Source organism: Limulus polyphemus, unplaced genomic scaffold (genome assembly GCF_000517525.1).
Source record: "Limulus polyphemus unplaced genomic scaffold, Limulus_polyphemus-2.1.2 Scaffold2252, whole genome shotgun sequence".
In the NCBI taxonomy this organism is placed as follows: Eukaryota; Metazoa; Arthropoda; class Merostomata; order Xiphosura; family Limulidae; genus Limulus; species Limulus polyphemus.
In genome coordinates this window covers 37,329-51,961 of record NW_013667862.1, presented here as the reverse complement: position 1 = coordinate 51,961, position 14,633 = coordinate 37,329, and the positions used below count along the sequence as shown (strand labels likewise).

General features: G+C 33.6%; 1 protein-coding gene across 1 annotated transcript in view; it reads left to right on the top strand.

The window, feature by feature from the left end:
• LOC106466418 (multidrug resistance-associated protein 1-like) overlaps window positions 1-14,633 on the top strand; it is a 157,213-nt gene that overhangs the window by 139,851 nt on the left and 2,729 nt on the right. The window contains exons 27-30 of the mRNA XM_022394417.1: window positions 1,453-1,599; window positions 9,702-9,860; window positions 10,903-11,069; window positions 14,017-14,211. Coding sequence (XP_022250125.1) covers window positions 1,453-1,599; window positions 9,702-9,860; window positions 10,903-11,069; window positions 14,017-14,211 — 668 coding nt within the window. The remainder of the gene's footprint in view (window positions 1-1,452; window positions 1,600-9,701; window positions 9,861-10,902; window positions 11,070-14,016; window positions 14,212-14,633) is intronic.

The window sequence follows — 14,633 nt, the reverse complement described above, 5'->3', positions numbered from 1 at the left end:
TGTATACACACACACACATATATATATATATATATATATATATATAATAACATATACAAGGTGATTCATAAGTCCAGTGATAGGAAAATAATTGTTTGTTTAATGACTTGAGGTGTTGTGGCCCATCCTGTGTGATAATATTATTGATGTCGATTTTATTAATATGCATCATAATCCTGCAATGACAGTGGCATAGGTGTAGACAATAACAAATGGAACAATGAGTTGTACCACATTAGATCAAAATTTGACCATAGAAAATGTTGTTACACAAACCTAGATATTGGATTCAAAGTCAGAATATTGCATAATCAGGTCATTGCTTCTTTGAAGGATCTAAAAAAAATAAAAAATATTGAAATGTCATCATATGATAGAAATATATGTCTGCACCTGCATATTGCAGATTTATTTGCATATAAATACTGTATGGGCAGACTAAGAACAACTCATATTTAGAAAGGAGCCCCCATATTATCATTTGTCACACAAAACTATCTTACCAGTGACTACAGTATTACTTATCATAGTAATATTAGTAAAACATCTATTGTTAAGATGCTGAACAAAAACATGTTTCCTCCATCTTATATTCACCTCTTTCTATGGTTTCATGAAGAGGGTTATGAAAGGCATTATGATATGTGCAGTGAGTTTCTAATATGAATGAAGAAGGATCCAATGTTATCTGTACAGATAAAGCCAGTTTTAGTCACAATGGAGTTGTAGACATTCATAATGACATACACCAATCTATATTCACTTGGGGAACCTGCTCACCAGGTAAAGTGGAGTATAAATCTGTACTTTTGTATATGGGATAACAACTAATTGGATCTTTGTTCCTCTACCTTTATATCTGAAATATTTGCCTATAAATGGAACTTACAAATCACCTGGCATATTGTTTGTACAGTACTGTTAATGTCAGAAATTCCTAAATCCTCAGTCTCTCTATTTTCAGAGATGTTTTGTAGCACTTGGTAATGGACTCACAATCCACCTGTTTGTATTTTGTCTTCACAACCATACTATTTTTCTCATTTTAGTAAAATTCCACCCCCAACCCCCACAGTAGATCAGTAGTAAGTCTGAAATCTTATAACGCTACAAACTGGGTTTTAATACTGTGCCATAGTGGGTACTGGGTACAACATAGATAATCCATTGTGTATCTTTATGCTTAACAACAACAAAAATCAACCAATAACTGTAATGTTTAATATAAAAAAAATAAAACTTTCATTTATGTAAAAAAAAGTTTTCTGACCATAGTTTTCTTGAATTGCAATAGTTAATGAAATTATTTTTAGTTATTTGAATACCTGTCAAAAGAAATGCCCTTTGAACTGTTTTAACTAGTCTCATTTAAGTGAATATCCTTTGTAAAAAAAGCACTTTTAACTCTAATATTTTTTTAAACTTTAGTAACTAAATTCATGCTTCCTACAGCCAAAATGGGAAATCAAAGAAAAAAAACCAAAGCAGCCTTGGCCTGCAGAAGGAGCTGTCCAATTCCAAAACTATAGCACAAGATATAGAGAAGGGTTGAACTTAGTTTTATGTGATATTAATCTCAGTATCAAAGCTGAAGAAAAGGTATGTCAAAGTAACAAAACACATTTTGCTTTAAGAGCTATTCATTACCACAAAAATTTAATTACATTTTATTCACACAAACAAAACCTGTTTTCAAAAGGTAGACCTTCCTTCTCCAAAGGAAATTAACAGAAAGTGTAAAGTATAAAAGTTGATGATATGATCTTCAGTGGCTTTATGTCAGCCCACCTCTTGCACTTTACATTTCCTGCACATTTGTAGTTCACCTCTGAAGAAGGAAGGTCCAAACTTCAAAAAGTTGCTTAGTTTTCTGTGGTTCTGGAGATGAGAATTTTACACTTTTCTAGAAGTATGGGGTGCTGGTTATTCTCACTGTGCAATCAGATACAAGACTCGGGTGGATTAGTTAGCTTACATCCACTTCTTGCTGAAATTCCCATGTGCTCGTGTGCACGTATTTGTAAGTGAATTGTAGTTTTACCAATATAGGTAGCTTTACAACTACCATAAGTGTATTTATATATGATCCACAAGCGCATTGGAATGGGTAGAGTAAGTATTATCTAAACAGAGTATATAATATATTTTCTGATTACTTCTGTCTTCACTCAGAAATTAAAAAAATTCATAACATATTACAAAGTAATGGTTATCCCCTTAATTCCTTACACTCTATCACATGAAAATTTTAAAAAATAAAATAGAACCTACCAAAAAGTTACACACTGTCTCAAAATATCCACTAGTTCTTATCATTCTTTTCATTGGCAAACAAAGTTTCGAACTCAAATATCAGATTAAAAAAATAATCAAATATATTACACTCAAATTAAGCTATGTTTAGTATTTATGCTAACATTTAGGATTAAAAATATGTTTAAAACCAAAGACACTACCCATTCCTATGTGCTCATAGGTCATATATAAATACATTTGTGGTAGCTATAAAGCCACCTACCTATATTGGTAAAACTACACATCACCTACAAATATGTGCTCACGAGCACATGGGAATTTCAGTAAGAAGCAGATGAAAGCTAAGTAATCCACCTGAGTGTTGTATTCGATTGCACAGTAAGAATAACAACCACACCATGCACAGTTTTGTTTTATGATTTCTCACTATCATTAATGTGTAGACACATATTAAACATGTAGAAGTACTTCAAAACTGGCTGTCTTAAATTTATTATTTATAATATAGATAGAATAATATTAAATTTTTTTTTGAAATGATACAACATCTCTTCACACAATTTAGCTATCTTTCCCATGCATCTGTCTTAGAACTTTTGCATGAACTCCCACCTATTCTCACAAGATTTCTCTTGAATTGCACTATTGTATAATGACATCATTATGCAGCAAAAGCCCTCCCCCAATAGGAGGGTGACACACCTCCATGAATTTGCATTTGAGAAATCCATTTTTCTCCTCGACACTCTGTTGACCAGATGTATTTGAATTTTCTAATCTGTGTTCAATTTCAGAGATTTGTATCATAAATGAAACTTTGATTTTCATTTCCCTTAGCTTATGTGTGGAAAGCTTTAATCATTATTACAAATTCTCAAAGGATGGTGATTTATAGTGGTCCAGAGTATGTAACATTGTTCACACTTATTTTTGTCGTTTGCTTTTGGAGGCTTGTTAGCTGTCAAAACCATTGAAGATCACCACGTTTTATGGGCCACCTTCTCCTGACCTGTTGGCTGAATTTCTTCTCAACAGTCGGAAATGATCTAATGGACTACATCCTTCATCTGATTTACTTTGAAAAGCAATTTATTATTCATGAGACAATCTTAACCTTTCAATCTCTTTCTGGGTTTCTCTCTCAGGTTTGTTCCTTTCCTTAACCTTTGCCTGTATTCTATATTATTAATTTCATTTTATTAATTACGATTATTGGGGTTTATCTTGTCATTTCTCCCTGCTAGTTACTAGGCTTTATGCTGTTTTCTTTCTCTTATAGCTCTTTTCTCATCCCCTTCACATGCATGTCTCATATGTCCTGATTTGTAGTCTTCCTTTCCTTTTCTAGATTCCCTGTCTTTGGTATTTATCTAGCCAGTATGGGGTTCATGTCTCTTACTTTTTCTTTTACTTCTGGTTCCCCATTTTCATCCTTTTTTCTCCACCCTTCTATATCCCCTTTCCTAATTCTGAGGCACTTCTATGCTTCTGATGGCTTCTGTAGCAATTTATTATTTTCTCTGCTTAGGTTGTTCCAGTTCTGCTTTATCCCTCTATAATTTGTTCTCCTACTTTCAGAACTCATTGGGTTGAGTTGTCTTCCTCTTTCCTGTACCTCTTTTTTTGTCTGGCTCCTATTATTTTCCTACATACCTTCTGTGGTGTTCCTTTTTCCCTGTTGAGTTTAACTGCTGTCATAAGACTTCTGTTCTCGATATTTTTCCTCTTTCTTGAACTTGTCCTTTACTTCTATTCCTCATCTAGATCATTCTTCTCAAATTCTCATTCTGGATACCAGGCCTTCCACTTTTACTCTCACTCCCTCTACCAGTACTGTAGTTTGTAACTCTTCTTATCAATGACTTTTAGCCATATATTGTTCTTTGGATACTTGTCTCCTCTCCAACTGTTGGTCTCAATTTCTGCTGACAGTCGTTTTTCTTTTCTTTACCTTGGTCTCTTTCCTTGCTCCTCTTCCCCTTTCCTTTTCACCTCCTTCTGTTCCCATCTACATTCTTTTTCACCCAGTCTGCAGTTGGTCATGGTCAATGTGTTGGACACCTTCCTACACGTTTTTCTCAGCCTGCCTTCCCATTGTTTTCTGTACTTCCTCTTCCTTTTTCATATTCTTCCTTTCCTTGCTCTTCCTTTCAACTCAATGTCAGCCTCTCTTATATTCCTTGACATTGTGTAGGCTTTTGCTTGCCAAATTCATGGCCTGGGGCTGGTGTTCTTTTTCTCAGACTATTTATTTCTGTTAGTCTATTCATGGATGTTTCCTCTTCTCCTACCTTCTTTCCTTTTCTATCGCTACTCAGTTGGAGGGGGAAATTATCCTTGGATCTACGTCATTTCCCACATCCATTAACCGTTTGGTATTTTTAGATTTTTCTTCTCTTGTCTCAACTGAGTTCAGCCTATCTTTTTCATCTGTGAGTTATGGCATTTTTAGCCACCAGGTTTTACACTTCCCACTCTCTGTCTACAAAACAAGTTCCTTTGTTTTTGGGGACTTTGGCTTCCCTAGTACCCCTCATTTCTTTGGGGAAAGCCTTACTATGGACCCATGTTTTTCATTCTTGGTATCCATTTTCCCCTTTGTGTGTATCTCCTGGAGTATTGTCTTAGTGATTAGATTGTCTAGAATAGTTCCTGCACTTGCTTACCATCTTTCACACAGGATCTCTCTCTTCTTTGATGCTTTCCTTCTCAAGTCCTATTGTTGGCACATTTTTGCCCAGCTCAGCCTTGGTTCACAGGAATTTTGACCTCCCCCCTTCTTTTCCTCAATCCCCCCCCTCTCTTGCTTCACACTCATGCATTCCTTTTTCATCAAAGCTTAGCTTCCCTCCTACTTGCACATGGAATTTGCCCATTCTGTCACCCATCAGGCTGGACTTTTCACTTTTGTGTTGCTCCTCTTGTCACATTCATGTCATACTTCTTTTGCCATTTTCTACCAGTGACTGTGAGTGGTCTCTTATCATCAGTCCTTCTAGCAGTCATCCTGTGACAACCTTTGTACCATTTTTCCTTGACTGTTCATCATTGACTTCTCAGTCTGCACCTGCACTGATTATTGGGAGGCCTTGTCCATGGCCTTTCTCTTTTTCCAGTACTACAAGGTTTTTTTCCACTGTCCTCGTCACTCTGTTCCACTCCTTCTTGTTTCTTCATCCTGTTCTTGCTGCTCCCATTAATGAGGTTTCCATGATGCAGTGCATGCCTCATTGGAACTGTTGGCTTCCTACCTTTTGTACCTGGCTTGTTTCCTCCTCCTCCTCACCTACTATTACTGCTGTTTTGGGTACCTATCCTGTGGTTGCTTCTCACACCGTCTTCTACCACATTTCTATATCCCTCTCTCCAGTCTGATATTTCTGTCCTCAGACTTTAACTACTTGAGAGGTTGTCCATACTTCTCTCCTATCTCCCTTCCTTCTGTCTCTTGCCTGTTGAACCATTCAGACCCAGATCAGCTTATATGACCTGTTGAGCTGTTCAGTGTGCCTATTCACAGACCTCCTTTGTTTCATAGACCCCTTTCCTTCTCCCCTTACTGGTTGGGTCTGTTAGCTCCTCTGGTAAGCATGTTTATCTTGAATTGGGTATGCTTGCAGACTATTTCACATTCAATTTCTCACTTTTCTTCTTCTCTTAAATCTCTTCTTTGCTGGAATCAGAATGAGCTCCTTCAAGCAGGCATGTGGACACTCTCCAAACATTATTTTTCTCTACATCTTTTGCCTATTTTATCTCCTGATGATTTTTGGCTTCTGCAGGAAGACATCCTGCTATCATCCCACCATCTTTGAGAATGATACATACTATTTCTCTTTCAAAGCCTTTTTTGCTTTCATAGACTTCCTCCAGGTGCCCGGTGGTGTCTCCAGGGTATAATTGTTTCCCCAAATCTGCATCGAGTCAGGATAACAGAAAGTGCTCATACCATCTGTCCTGGCTCTGTATATGCCTACTGTGACTTGAAGTATACCCATGGTATATCTCTATAATTTACCCTTTTTTTTGTCTGGTCTAAACTGTACCTATTCCATGGACTGTCATGGAAAAATCCAGCACTAGAGATATGTTATGCCTGCTTTCCTGGCTCATGCTTGCTGGCTTTTCAAAATAGGATTTCACAGTCATCCACTGCACTGTTTCCAGTAGAGGACCTTTCCTAACTGAAGGACTGATGGTGATATGAGCATTTTCTCTGGATCTCCCCACTGTGAAATCTCCCTCCCTTCTCATCAAGTGGAGCATGGAAAGCCCTTGCCATGTATAGTTCCTAGCTGTTTAGGTGGTAGACCATGGAGAACCCTCATCAATTGATCTCGTACGCTGGGGTGATATACAATTGAGTACCAATACAGTGGCAAGTGGGGTGGTAGTGACACTGTCAGTGTAGTGTAGGTCACCTCTCATATGGCTATACATATAACACATAGCGACTTGTGCTATCCTCCTCTGGCCTAAATCTGTTCAGTTCAGTTGAGGTGAGCACAAACTGTGATTTTATGCCCTTCTCCTGCAGCCAGTGTCTGTTCAGTAGAGTTGAGATGAGCATGTACTACAATACAGTCCTCCTCCTGCGGTCATGTCTGTTCAGTAGAGTTGAGGTAACCACACTGTACACTTGTACCCTTCTCCATTGAGCATTGTCTGTTCAGTTGAGTTGTGGTGAGCATACACTACTGTATGGTACCCACCTCCTGTGGCCAATATCTGTTTAATTGAGTCAACTTGAAGTGTGCACACACTATACCAATCTCTATGGCATGACTACTCTGCCCTCCTCCCACAGCTGGTATCAGTCCAACAGAATCTGATGGAAGAGTTGAAGAGAGCACAGTAGGTACAGTCTGAATGCACCTCAACCACACTACATGTATTGGCTCTGCAACCTCCCGTGTGCGAGTACTTGGATGACCATGTTCTTATTCTACCTATCCCTGTGACACATGGAGCTCATTTGCGTTTTCCTAACTTTCTTTTTGGGTAAAGAATGTACCCTGATCGAGATGAAATGTGGTCTCCCACAGGAATATGTACCTATCTGCAGCCCCTGTAATTGGATGTCACACTTCATGGATTTTCTTCCAGCACTTACTGAAGGAAGCTCATCTAAGCAAAACTATGCACTAGTCCTTTCACCACTTGAACATAGGATTCAAGCTAAACCATGTGCAGTAGGTGTGGAAAGTTAACATTTTCCTTTTCTAAAACCCTCCTATTGGTGGAGGACTTTTGCTGCAAAATGATGTCATTATGCAGTAGCTCAGTTCATGAGAAATTTCATGAGATTAGATGGGAGTTCATTAAAGGCTAGTGGCATGCAAATCCCCAAAGCAGATGTGTAAGAAAGATAGCTAAACTGTGTGAAGTAGTAAGTATCTATTGGAAATACATTTTTCAGGTAAGGAAAATGTTAATCTTATTTAGTCTTTAAATTTGAGCTTATAACTTTACCCTTCTCATTAATTAATTTTGTGATTGTTTTTACAATTTAGAGTAACTACTGCTTTCCCAAAATTAAAGTATAATTCTTCACTTACTACTGTAGTGTAGAAAACAAATTATAATTCTGCTTCTGGCAGTTGAATGCAGGTGTGCTGTATACAGTGTACAGCTCACAAAAATTCTGTACACATTTAAAGCAGCTGCAATCAAAGGGTGTCAGTGAGTGTGTTTGTGTACTCAGTATTCTTTTCTGCTTTTGAATGGAAGCATAACATAGATTGGTGTAAGATTAAGTTACTACATTTACTACACAAATAACACTATTCTTATTTTGTGAATCTGTACATTATATAAATGTTAAGTTACTAAAGTAAATTCAAGGTTGATGTAGTGGAAAGTTGATTAAATAAAATAAATTTAATAAATAGCAATATTAAATATACGTATCACTCTGTAGCATCCTGTGCTGTATCTTCAATACAAAATAAAATTTAATTCTTCTTGTTAGTTTTATAGTGATAAAAATGTTTACAATATGAAGGACTAAAGCAGCATAGCATCTAAATTTTTATTTCATTGATCATGAGAATTCAATAACTAAAGGTCAGTCTTGTAATGTTCTGCTAAACAAGTATCACATTTCTCAGCAACTTTTGATTTATTATAGCAGAAATATGATAGTGAAGTCACTTAGTAAATGACTTACAAAACCTCTTTTTTTCTCTCTTTGAGCTATTATACATAGGTTTATTGTTATCCTTTTTTGCTTCAGTGTAATATTCCTGCAGACCTAATATAACTTATTTTCTTCTCCTCACTTATTCTATAAACCACTTTTTTACCACAACCCAAAGAAAAAAAAAATGCACATACTGATAGCACAAAATAATTGTGAACGAGGTATATGCAGTTCTTCAGTTTAAACCACTCATCTGTTTTCTTCATGTTCAACCTGGATATAAGAATTTTTCATTTTAAATGAATGAGTATTTTCATTCATCTTTTTTGTTTTTAAATTGCCATTCATAATGTGAAACAAACTCAATTATTTCAGTTTCAAGTTTGAGAGTATATCATAATGAAATATTTCTGGCCTCTTTACTAAAGCTATTCAATGTAATTAAAGTGAATGTTAAATGCCACAGATATCTACTCAGTCATTTTTACAGTATAATTATTATTTTTTAATGTAATAATTTACTAGTGGAGGGATATTTATAATCTATCAAATAATTCAATTTATTTTTACTTTCTTTGTATTAAGTTTGAAAAATGTTTTGTGACAAGAAGTTAAAACTTTGAAGTGTTTGGTACATGTTACCTTAATTTAACTTTATCCAAAGTGAGAAAAGTTGAAATAAAACATGGTTGTAATTTATAAATTAAAAAAGGGCAATAAGATTTAAGTATATAACATTGCTAAGACAGAAACTATTCCTTACCCATCATAAAACTTCAATGCTTTCATTCATAAATCTTAATCATTTTTTAAATCTCTGCTTACTCTGAAATTTTTCAATTATAATATGTTGAATCTTTCATTTACTTACTTGGAAGTTCTAGATTTTATCAGTAATTAATAGCTCTACATCATAACTTCTAGGACACTAATGAATTTAAGTTCTGTTTTTCAAAGCTCTTGCCCTATTGAATTTACAAAACATGCTGTTAAAGGACCCAAAAGGTACCCAATTTTCTCTTACTTGGCAGCTTTATTCTATATTTTCCTCTTAAGAAAACTCATTTTTATTCTGTTTACAGGTGAATAATATATAAAGAATGCAGAATTTGGTCTGTTTAATGATTTTTTTCTTCACATACTGTAGACATTGTTAAAATTCTTAGGTTAGGTCTTCTGTTGATTATTAGGGCCTTCTGAAGAAGATAATTTTTTTCTACATCTACATATTGTCAAAAGCAGTCACATATATTTTTTAAAATTCTATTCTGTCATAAAGAATATATTTTTTTACTTCATTCAGGTTGGAATCGTGGGTAGAACAGGAGCTGGAAAGTCATCTATGACATTGGCTTTATTTAGAATAATTGAGCCAGCAGGGGGCAGTATAATCCTTGATGGTGTAGACATTTCCCAAATTGGTTTGCATGACTTACGTTCCATTCTAACTATAATACCCCAGGTTTGTTATGATAGTTCAGATGACATCACTTTAAGATGATAGAAATCATTTTGAAACAGTTAGTATTACTATAGGGAGAAAATAAATCTTTTATAACCCCAAATTTGTCTGCATTAAGAGTTAGTTTGTAGTCAGTGACAGTGTTAATTATACACATTTTATGAACAGCATCGAAATTACAGGAAATTGTGCATTATCCATTCAGAATTACAGCTCAATTTGACTACCCTCTAGTGCACACATTTTTGCTTGCCACTAGCCTTGAACTCCCACCTAAACCACATGATTTAGCTGCATATAAGCAATTTAAGAAATCCAACTCAATGGTGGATTATAAACAATACTTTGGAATGTAAAAATCAGTAACTGAATATTATCCAAATGTACTGAAGAAAAAAAAAAGTGTCTGAAATCAAGCACTAGGGCTTAACACTGTCATGCCAAATTTGAGAAATGAAGATTGGATTCAACTGCATAGAGGGAGTCAACTGCAACAGGAGAGTGTGTTGCACTCCTATTGGTGAAGGGTTGTAACATGCTAATTTGCATACTTAAACACAGCTGACCCACATGGTATACATGTGAAATTAAGTTGGGGTTTAAGGCTAATGGTGAGCAAAAAATTTGTGCACGACAGATCAGTTAAATTGAGAATAGCTGTAATTGTGAGAAGAGATAAGTGATCATATCGGAAAGTGAGATATTTGAATTATACTTTATTAAAGCTGTATTATAAAAATAAATAATTAGCAGTGGATAATCCTGTGTTCTTGAGAGTAGATAAAAATTTCATACAAGTTGTATCTAGTTTCAAATCAGCAATATTTGATAGATTTATATAAAATCAAAAAGGATGATACCAATATTTTATAGGTACATTACTTAAATTTTTTCTCAATGAATAAAATTAATCCTTTTTAAGTTTTCAAATTACTGCATTTTGAATGATAAGAAAGATTAAAACCAGAAGTTTTTATTGAAAATGATTTACTTTACATGTAGAAGCTGAACTATAATCATGGGTTTAACATTGAATTTTTAGGATCCTGTTTTATTTACTGGCACACTTAGAATGAACCTTGATCCTAGTAATACTTATACAGATGAAGAAGTATGGACCAGTTTGGAACTTGCTCATCTTAAGCCATTTGTTTGTTCTTTGGCTGATGGGATAAGATTTGTAGTTGCAGAGGGTGGAGATAATCTGAGGTATAGTTTAGTTTAGCATTATCTTTCAAAGTTTCATATACTTATTGATTTATGAAAAAAAGCATCCAATATGGATTATTGCTATGGATAGTACACTATAATCAAGAAAGGTAATATGTAATATGCTATATTGCATAAACACCCAAAATATCTAAGTATCAGTAGAACTTTAACACACAAAGAATATCTTTACTAAATGTGCTATCAATGTATCTCTACAAGGTTGGGAAAATAAGGATGTGAGTGATAGAGGGCTTTTCAAACTAAGTGCACTTTTTTGGATATAAAATTGTCTTAAGGTTTTAAACTTTGTGAATTAAGGTTTTTCCTTTTAATTTAGCCATTCTATCTCAATGTTAAAGGTTTCAGAGATCAGTATTTTTGTAAGACTGAAGTTATGTCAAAACTACATGGTTGGTTGTTAGTGCTATTCCTTGTAATTTTTTTTTGGTGACTTCATAAGAAAATCCCACTATTGTTTCTGATTTGTTTATCAAATCTGAAAATGGTCAGTAGAGATATTTGCCTAAGTTATAGTTGAATGATGCATATATACAGATATAATTGGTTTGATGCTAATTAGATTGTGTATTTTTAAACTATCATAAATTTTTATTGTTTTAGCTTCTGTGTTTTTAGGTTCTATTATAATTTCTTTGGGGATTTTATGTAGTTTTAAACAAAACTACTACTTTAGACACACAATAAAATAGGAAAAAGAAGCAATAATAAACTTCCTAAATTTAAACATCACACAACTTCACAACACATTCACCATAATAATGCACAGAAAGAACTCTAACAATAGAACATACATCAACTGGCAATAAGCACATGTCATCAATAAAAAATAGGTACACTAAAAGACTTATACAACATTACCCTCTATCTTTATTCACCTAAAGAATAGAAGATTGACTAAATTAAATTCAACTTGTTTGAAAAGCTTAAACACTCTTTTAGTCATTGGTAAATCACTAAAAGGAGCAAGATATAAATAACACTCACCAACAACATACAAGACAATAAAGAAAAAAGAAGTGAAAAATAACCAAATCATAGTAATTATTCCATACACAGGAAAAAAGCTTATTAGAATTTGTAAACTCACAAAAAGAAATAGATATTGAAACAAAATTCATACAAAAACTTGAACTAAAAGGATTTACTGAACAAATTTTACAATAGTGAAGACTCCATATACAGATCTATTTACCAAATTAACTGTGAAAATTGTGAACAAATATACATATATATTTCAGTGAAACTAGTAGAAATTTAACAATACGATTTAATGAATATGTAAAAAGATCATCACATGTAAATAAATACATAAAAACTTAACCACTAAATAAGCAACTATAACATAAAGATATTGGGTAAAGAACAAGACTTACACAAAGGAAAAGTTAATAATGAATTATCAATAAAAATATAGAAACCTAACATAAAATGTTTACAAAGGATGTCCCCTTTACCTTTATTTGAATGTCTTTCTGTCACACAGTGGCTTCTGTTTAAACAGTTTGAAAGCTAATGTACATTCTATTCTCTTTAATCAACTGAGGAAGCTTTGCAGAATAAGTGAAACATTTGTTTATGAATTCTTTTCATTTACCCAAGAGAAGCTGAAGTTTTATATGTAAATGTTACCATAAATTGTGAAAACCTCCTGTACTAGATATGAAGATTTTCTACAAAATGTCATATGTCCATTGAAATTGGATCACATTTTGTTATGCTTAAAATGTTGACAACCCCTGGCTATAAATTACTCTAGACCAATAATGACGTGAGTCTTATCAATCATTCTAGAACCCATGAGAAACACGCCACTAGTATATAAACAATTAAGAGGCCACATGACATGCCATTTCTGAATAGTATTTGTTTGTGTGTGCACTTTGACATTATTTTCTTTACAATATTATGGCAACAAGAGGTTGTGTAAATGACCAAGAATATTCTGTTATATTTGTGGTAAGTTTGATCTATGCAAGTTTTTTTTCTTCCTGATTTGTAAAAAATCCTTATGTGACAGAAAAAAAAATATTATTTTTGAAATCTGCATAGCTGAATTATGGAAAATCCATTATTAAAACCAGAACAACTTTTATGAAGTTTAAATTTGCAGGCCTGTGTTATTAGTAGCTCTTCAGAAACTGGATAGAGTTGTAAATCCAAAATATTGTACTATTTAAATAACAATTTCTTTTGATAATAATATATCTGATACTACTCTAATAAACTTTCTCAAATTTTATACTATTTAGGTAACAATTTCTCTTGATAATAATATATCTGATACTACTCTACTAAACTTTTTCATATTTTATACTATTTAGGTAACAATTTCTCTTGATAATAATATATCTGATACTACTCTACTACACTTTCTCATATTTTGTGCTATTTAAGTAACAATTTCTCTTGATAATAATATATCTGATGCTACTATACTAAACGTTCTCATATTTTATACTACTTAAGTAACAATTTCTCTTCATAATAATATATCTGATGCTACTCTACTAAACTTTCTCATATTTTATACTATTTTGGTAACAATTTCTCTTGATAATAATATATCTAATACTACTCTACTACTTTCTCATGTTTCGTAAGTTTCTGAAAGAAAAACTGTAAATAAGCAAGACTTGATTCCAGAGCCTTGACATCTGGGTAGATGCTCTTAAATCACCAGAGTTACAAAGTTTTAAACATCATAAATCCCTGCTTTAAGTATATTTTTGTTTGTTTTCTGAGTAAAGTAATAAGCAAGATTCAAAAATCATGATAATCAACCAATAGTGCCCAGAACTGGCAGGAATGATGTTTTTTTTCTCCATCTCCATAAAAATTAGAAATTGTGCACTTTATTTAATAAAGTTTTGAAAGAATTGTTCCAATGATTAGGGTTAGTAATCTTTATAAATTCCTTTTGTAGTGTGGGTCAAAGACAACTGTTGTGTCTAGCTCGAGCATTACTAAGAAAGACAAAAGTCTTAGTTTTGGATGAAGCCACTGCTGCCGTGGACTTGGAAACAGACAAATTAATCCAGAACACAATAAAGACTGAATTTAGTGAGTGTACAGTCATTACCATTGCTCACAGATTACACACCATCTTGGATTATGACAGGTAAAGTTCAATGGTTTTCTTTGTCCTACAATAGGCTATCTACACTTTGTTCACCACGGGGAGTAGAACCCCAGATTTTAGTTTTATAAGTTAGTAAGCTTACTGCTGGCCCACTGGGGAACTCAATGGTTTTAAATGTAATGTATACACTTTAAATTTTTCCATAAAGGCACGATCATTTTGACTGATCGTGCAATGACTAGGTAACTATGAAAGCATCCATGCTAAAACTTGTAATATGGTATGTATATCTTATGAATTTTGGCAGATTTTTAGTAAACATTACAAGTCTTTTGTACACACAAAACACATTTTTTTTTACATTTTAGTTACTTTTATAAGAATAAATAAAAAATAATGTAAGAAACAAGAAATTTAGTAATTATTTTTGGCCTGCTGATGAAAGTTAAGCCTACTTTTTT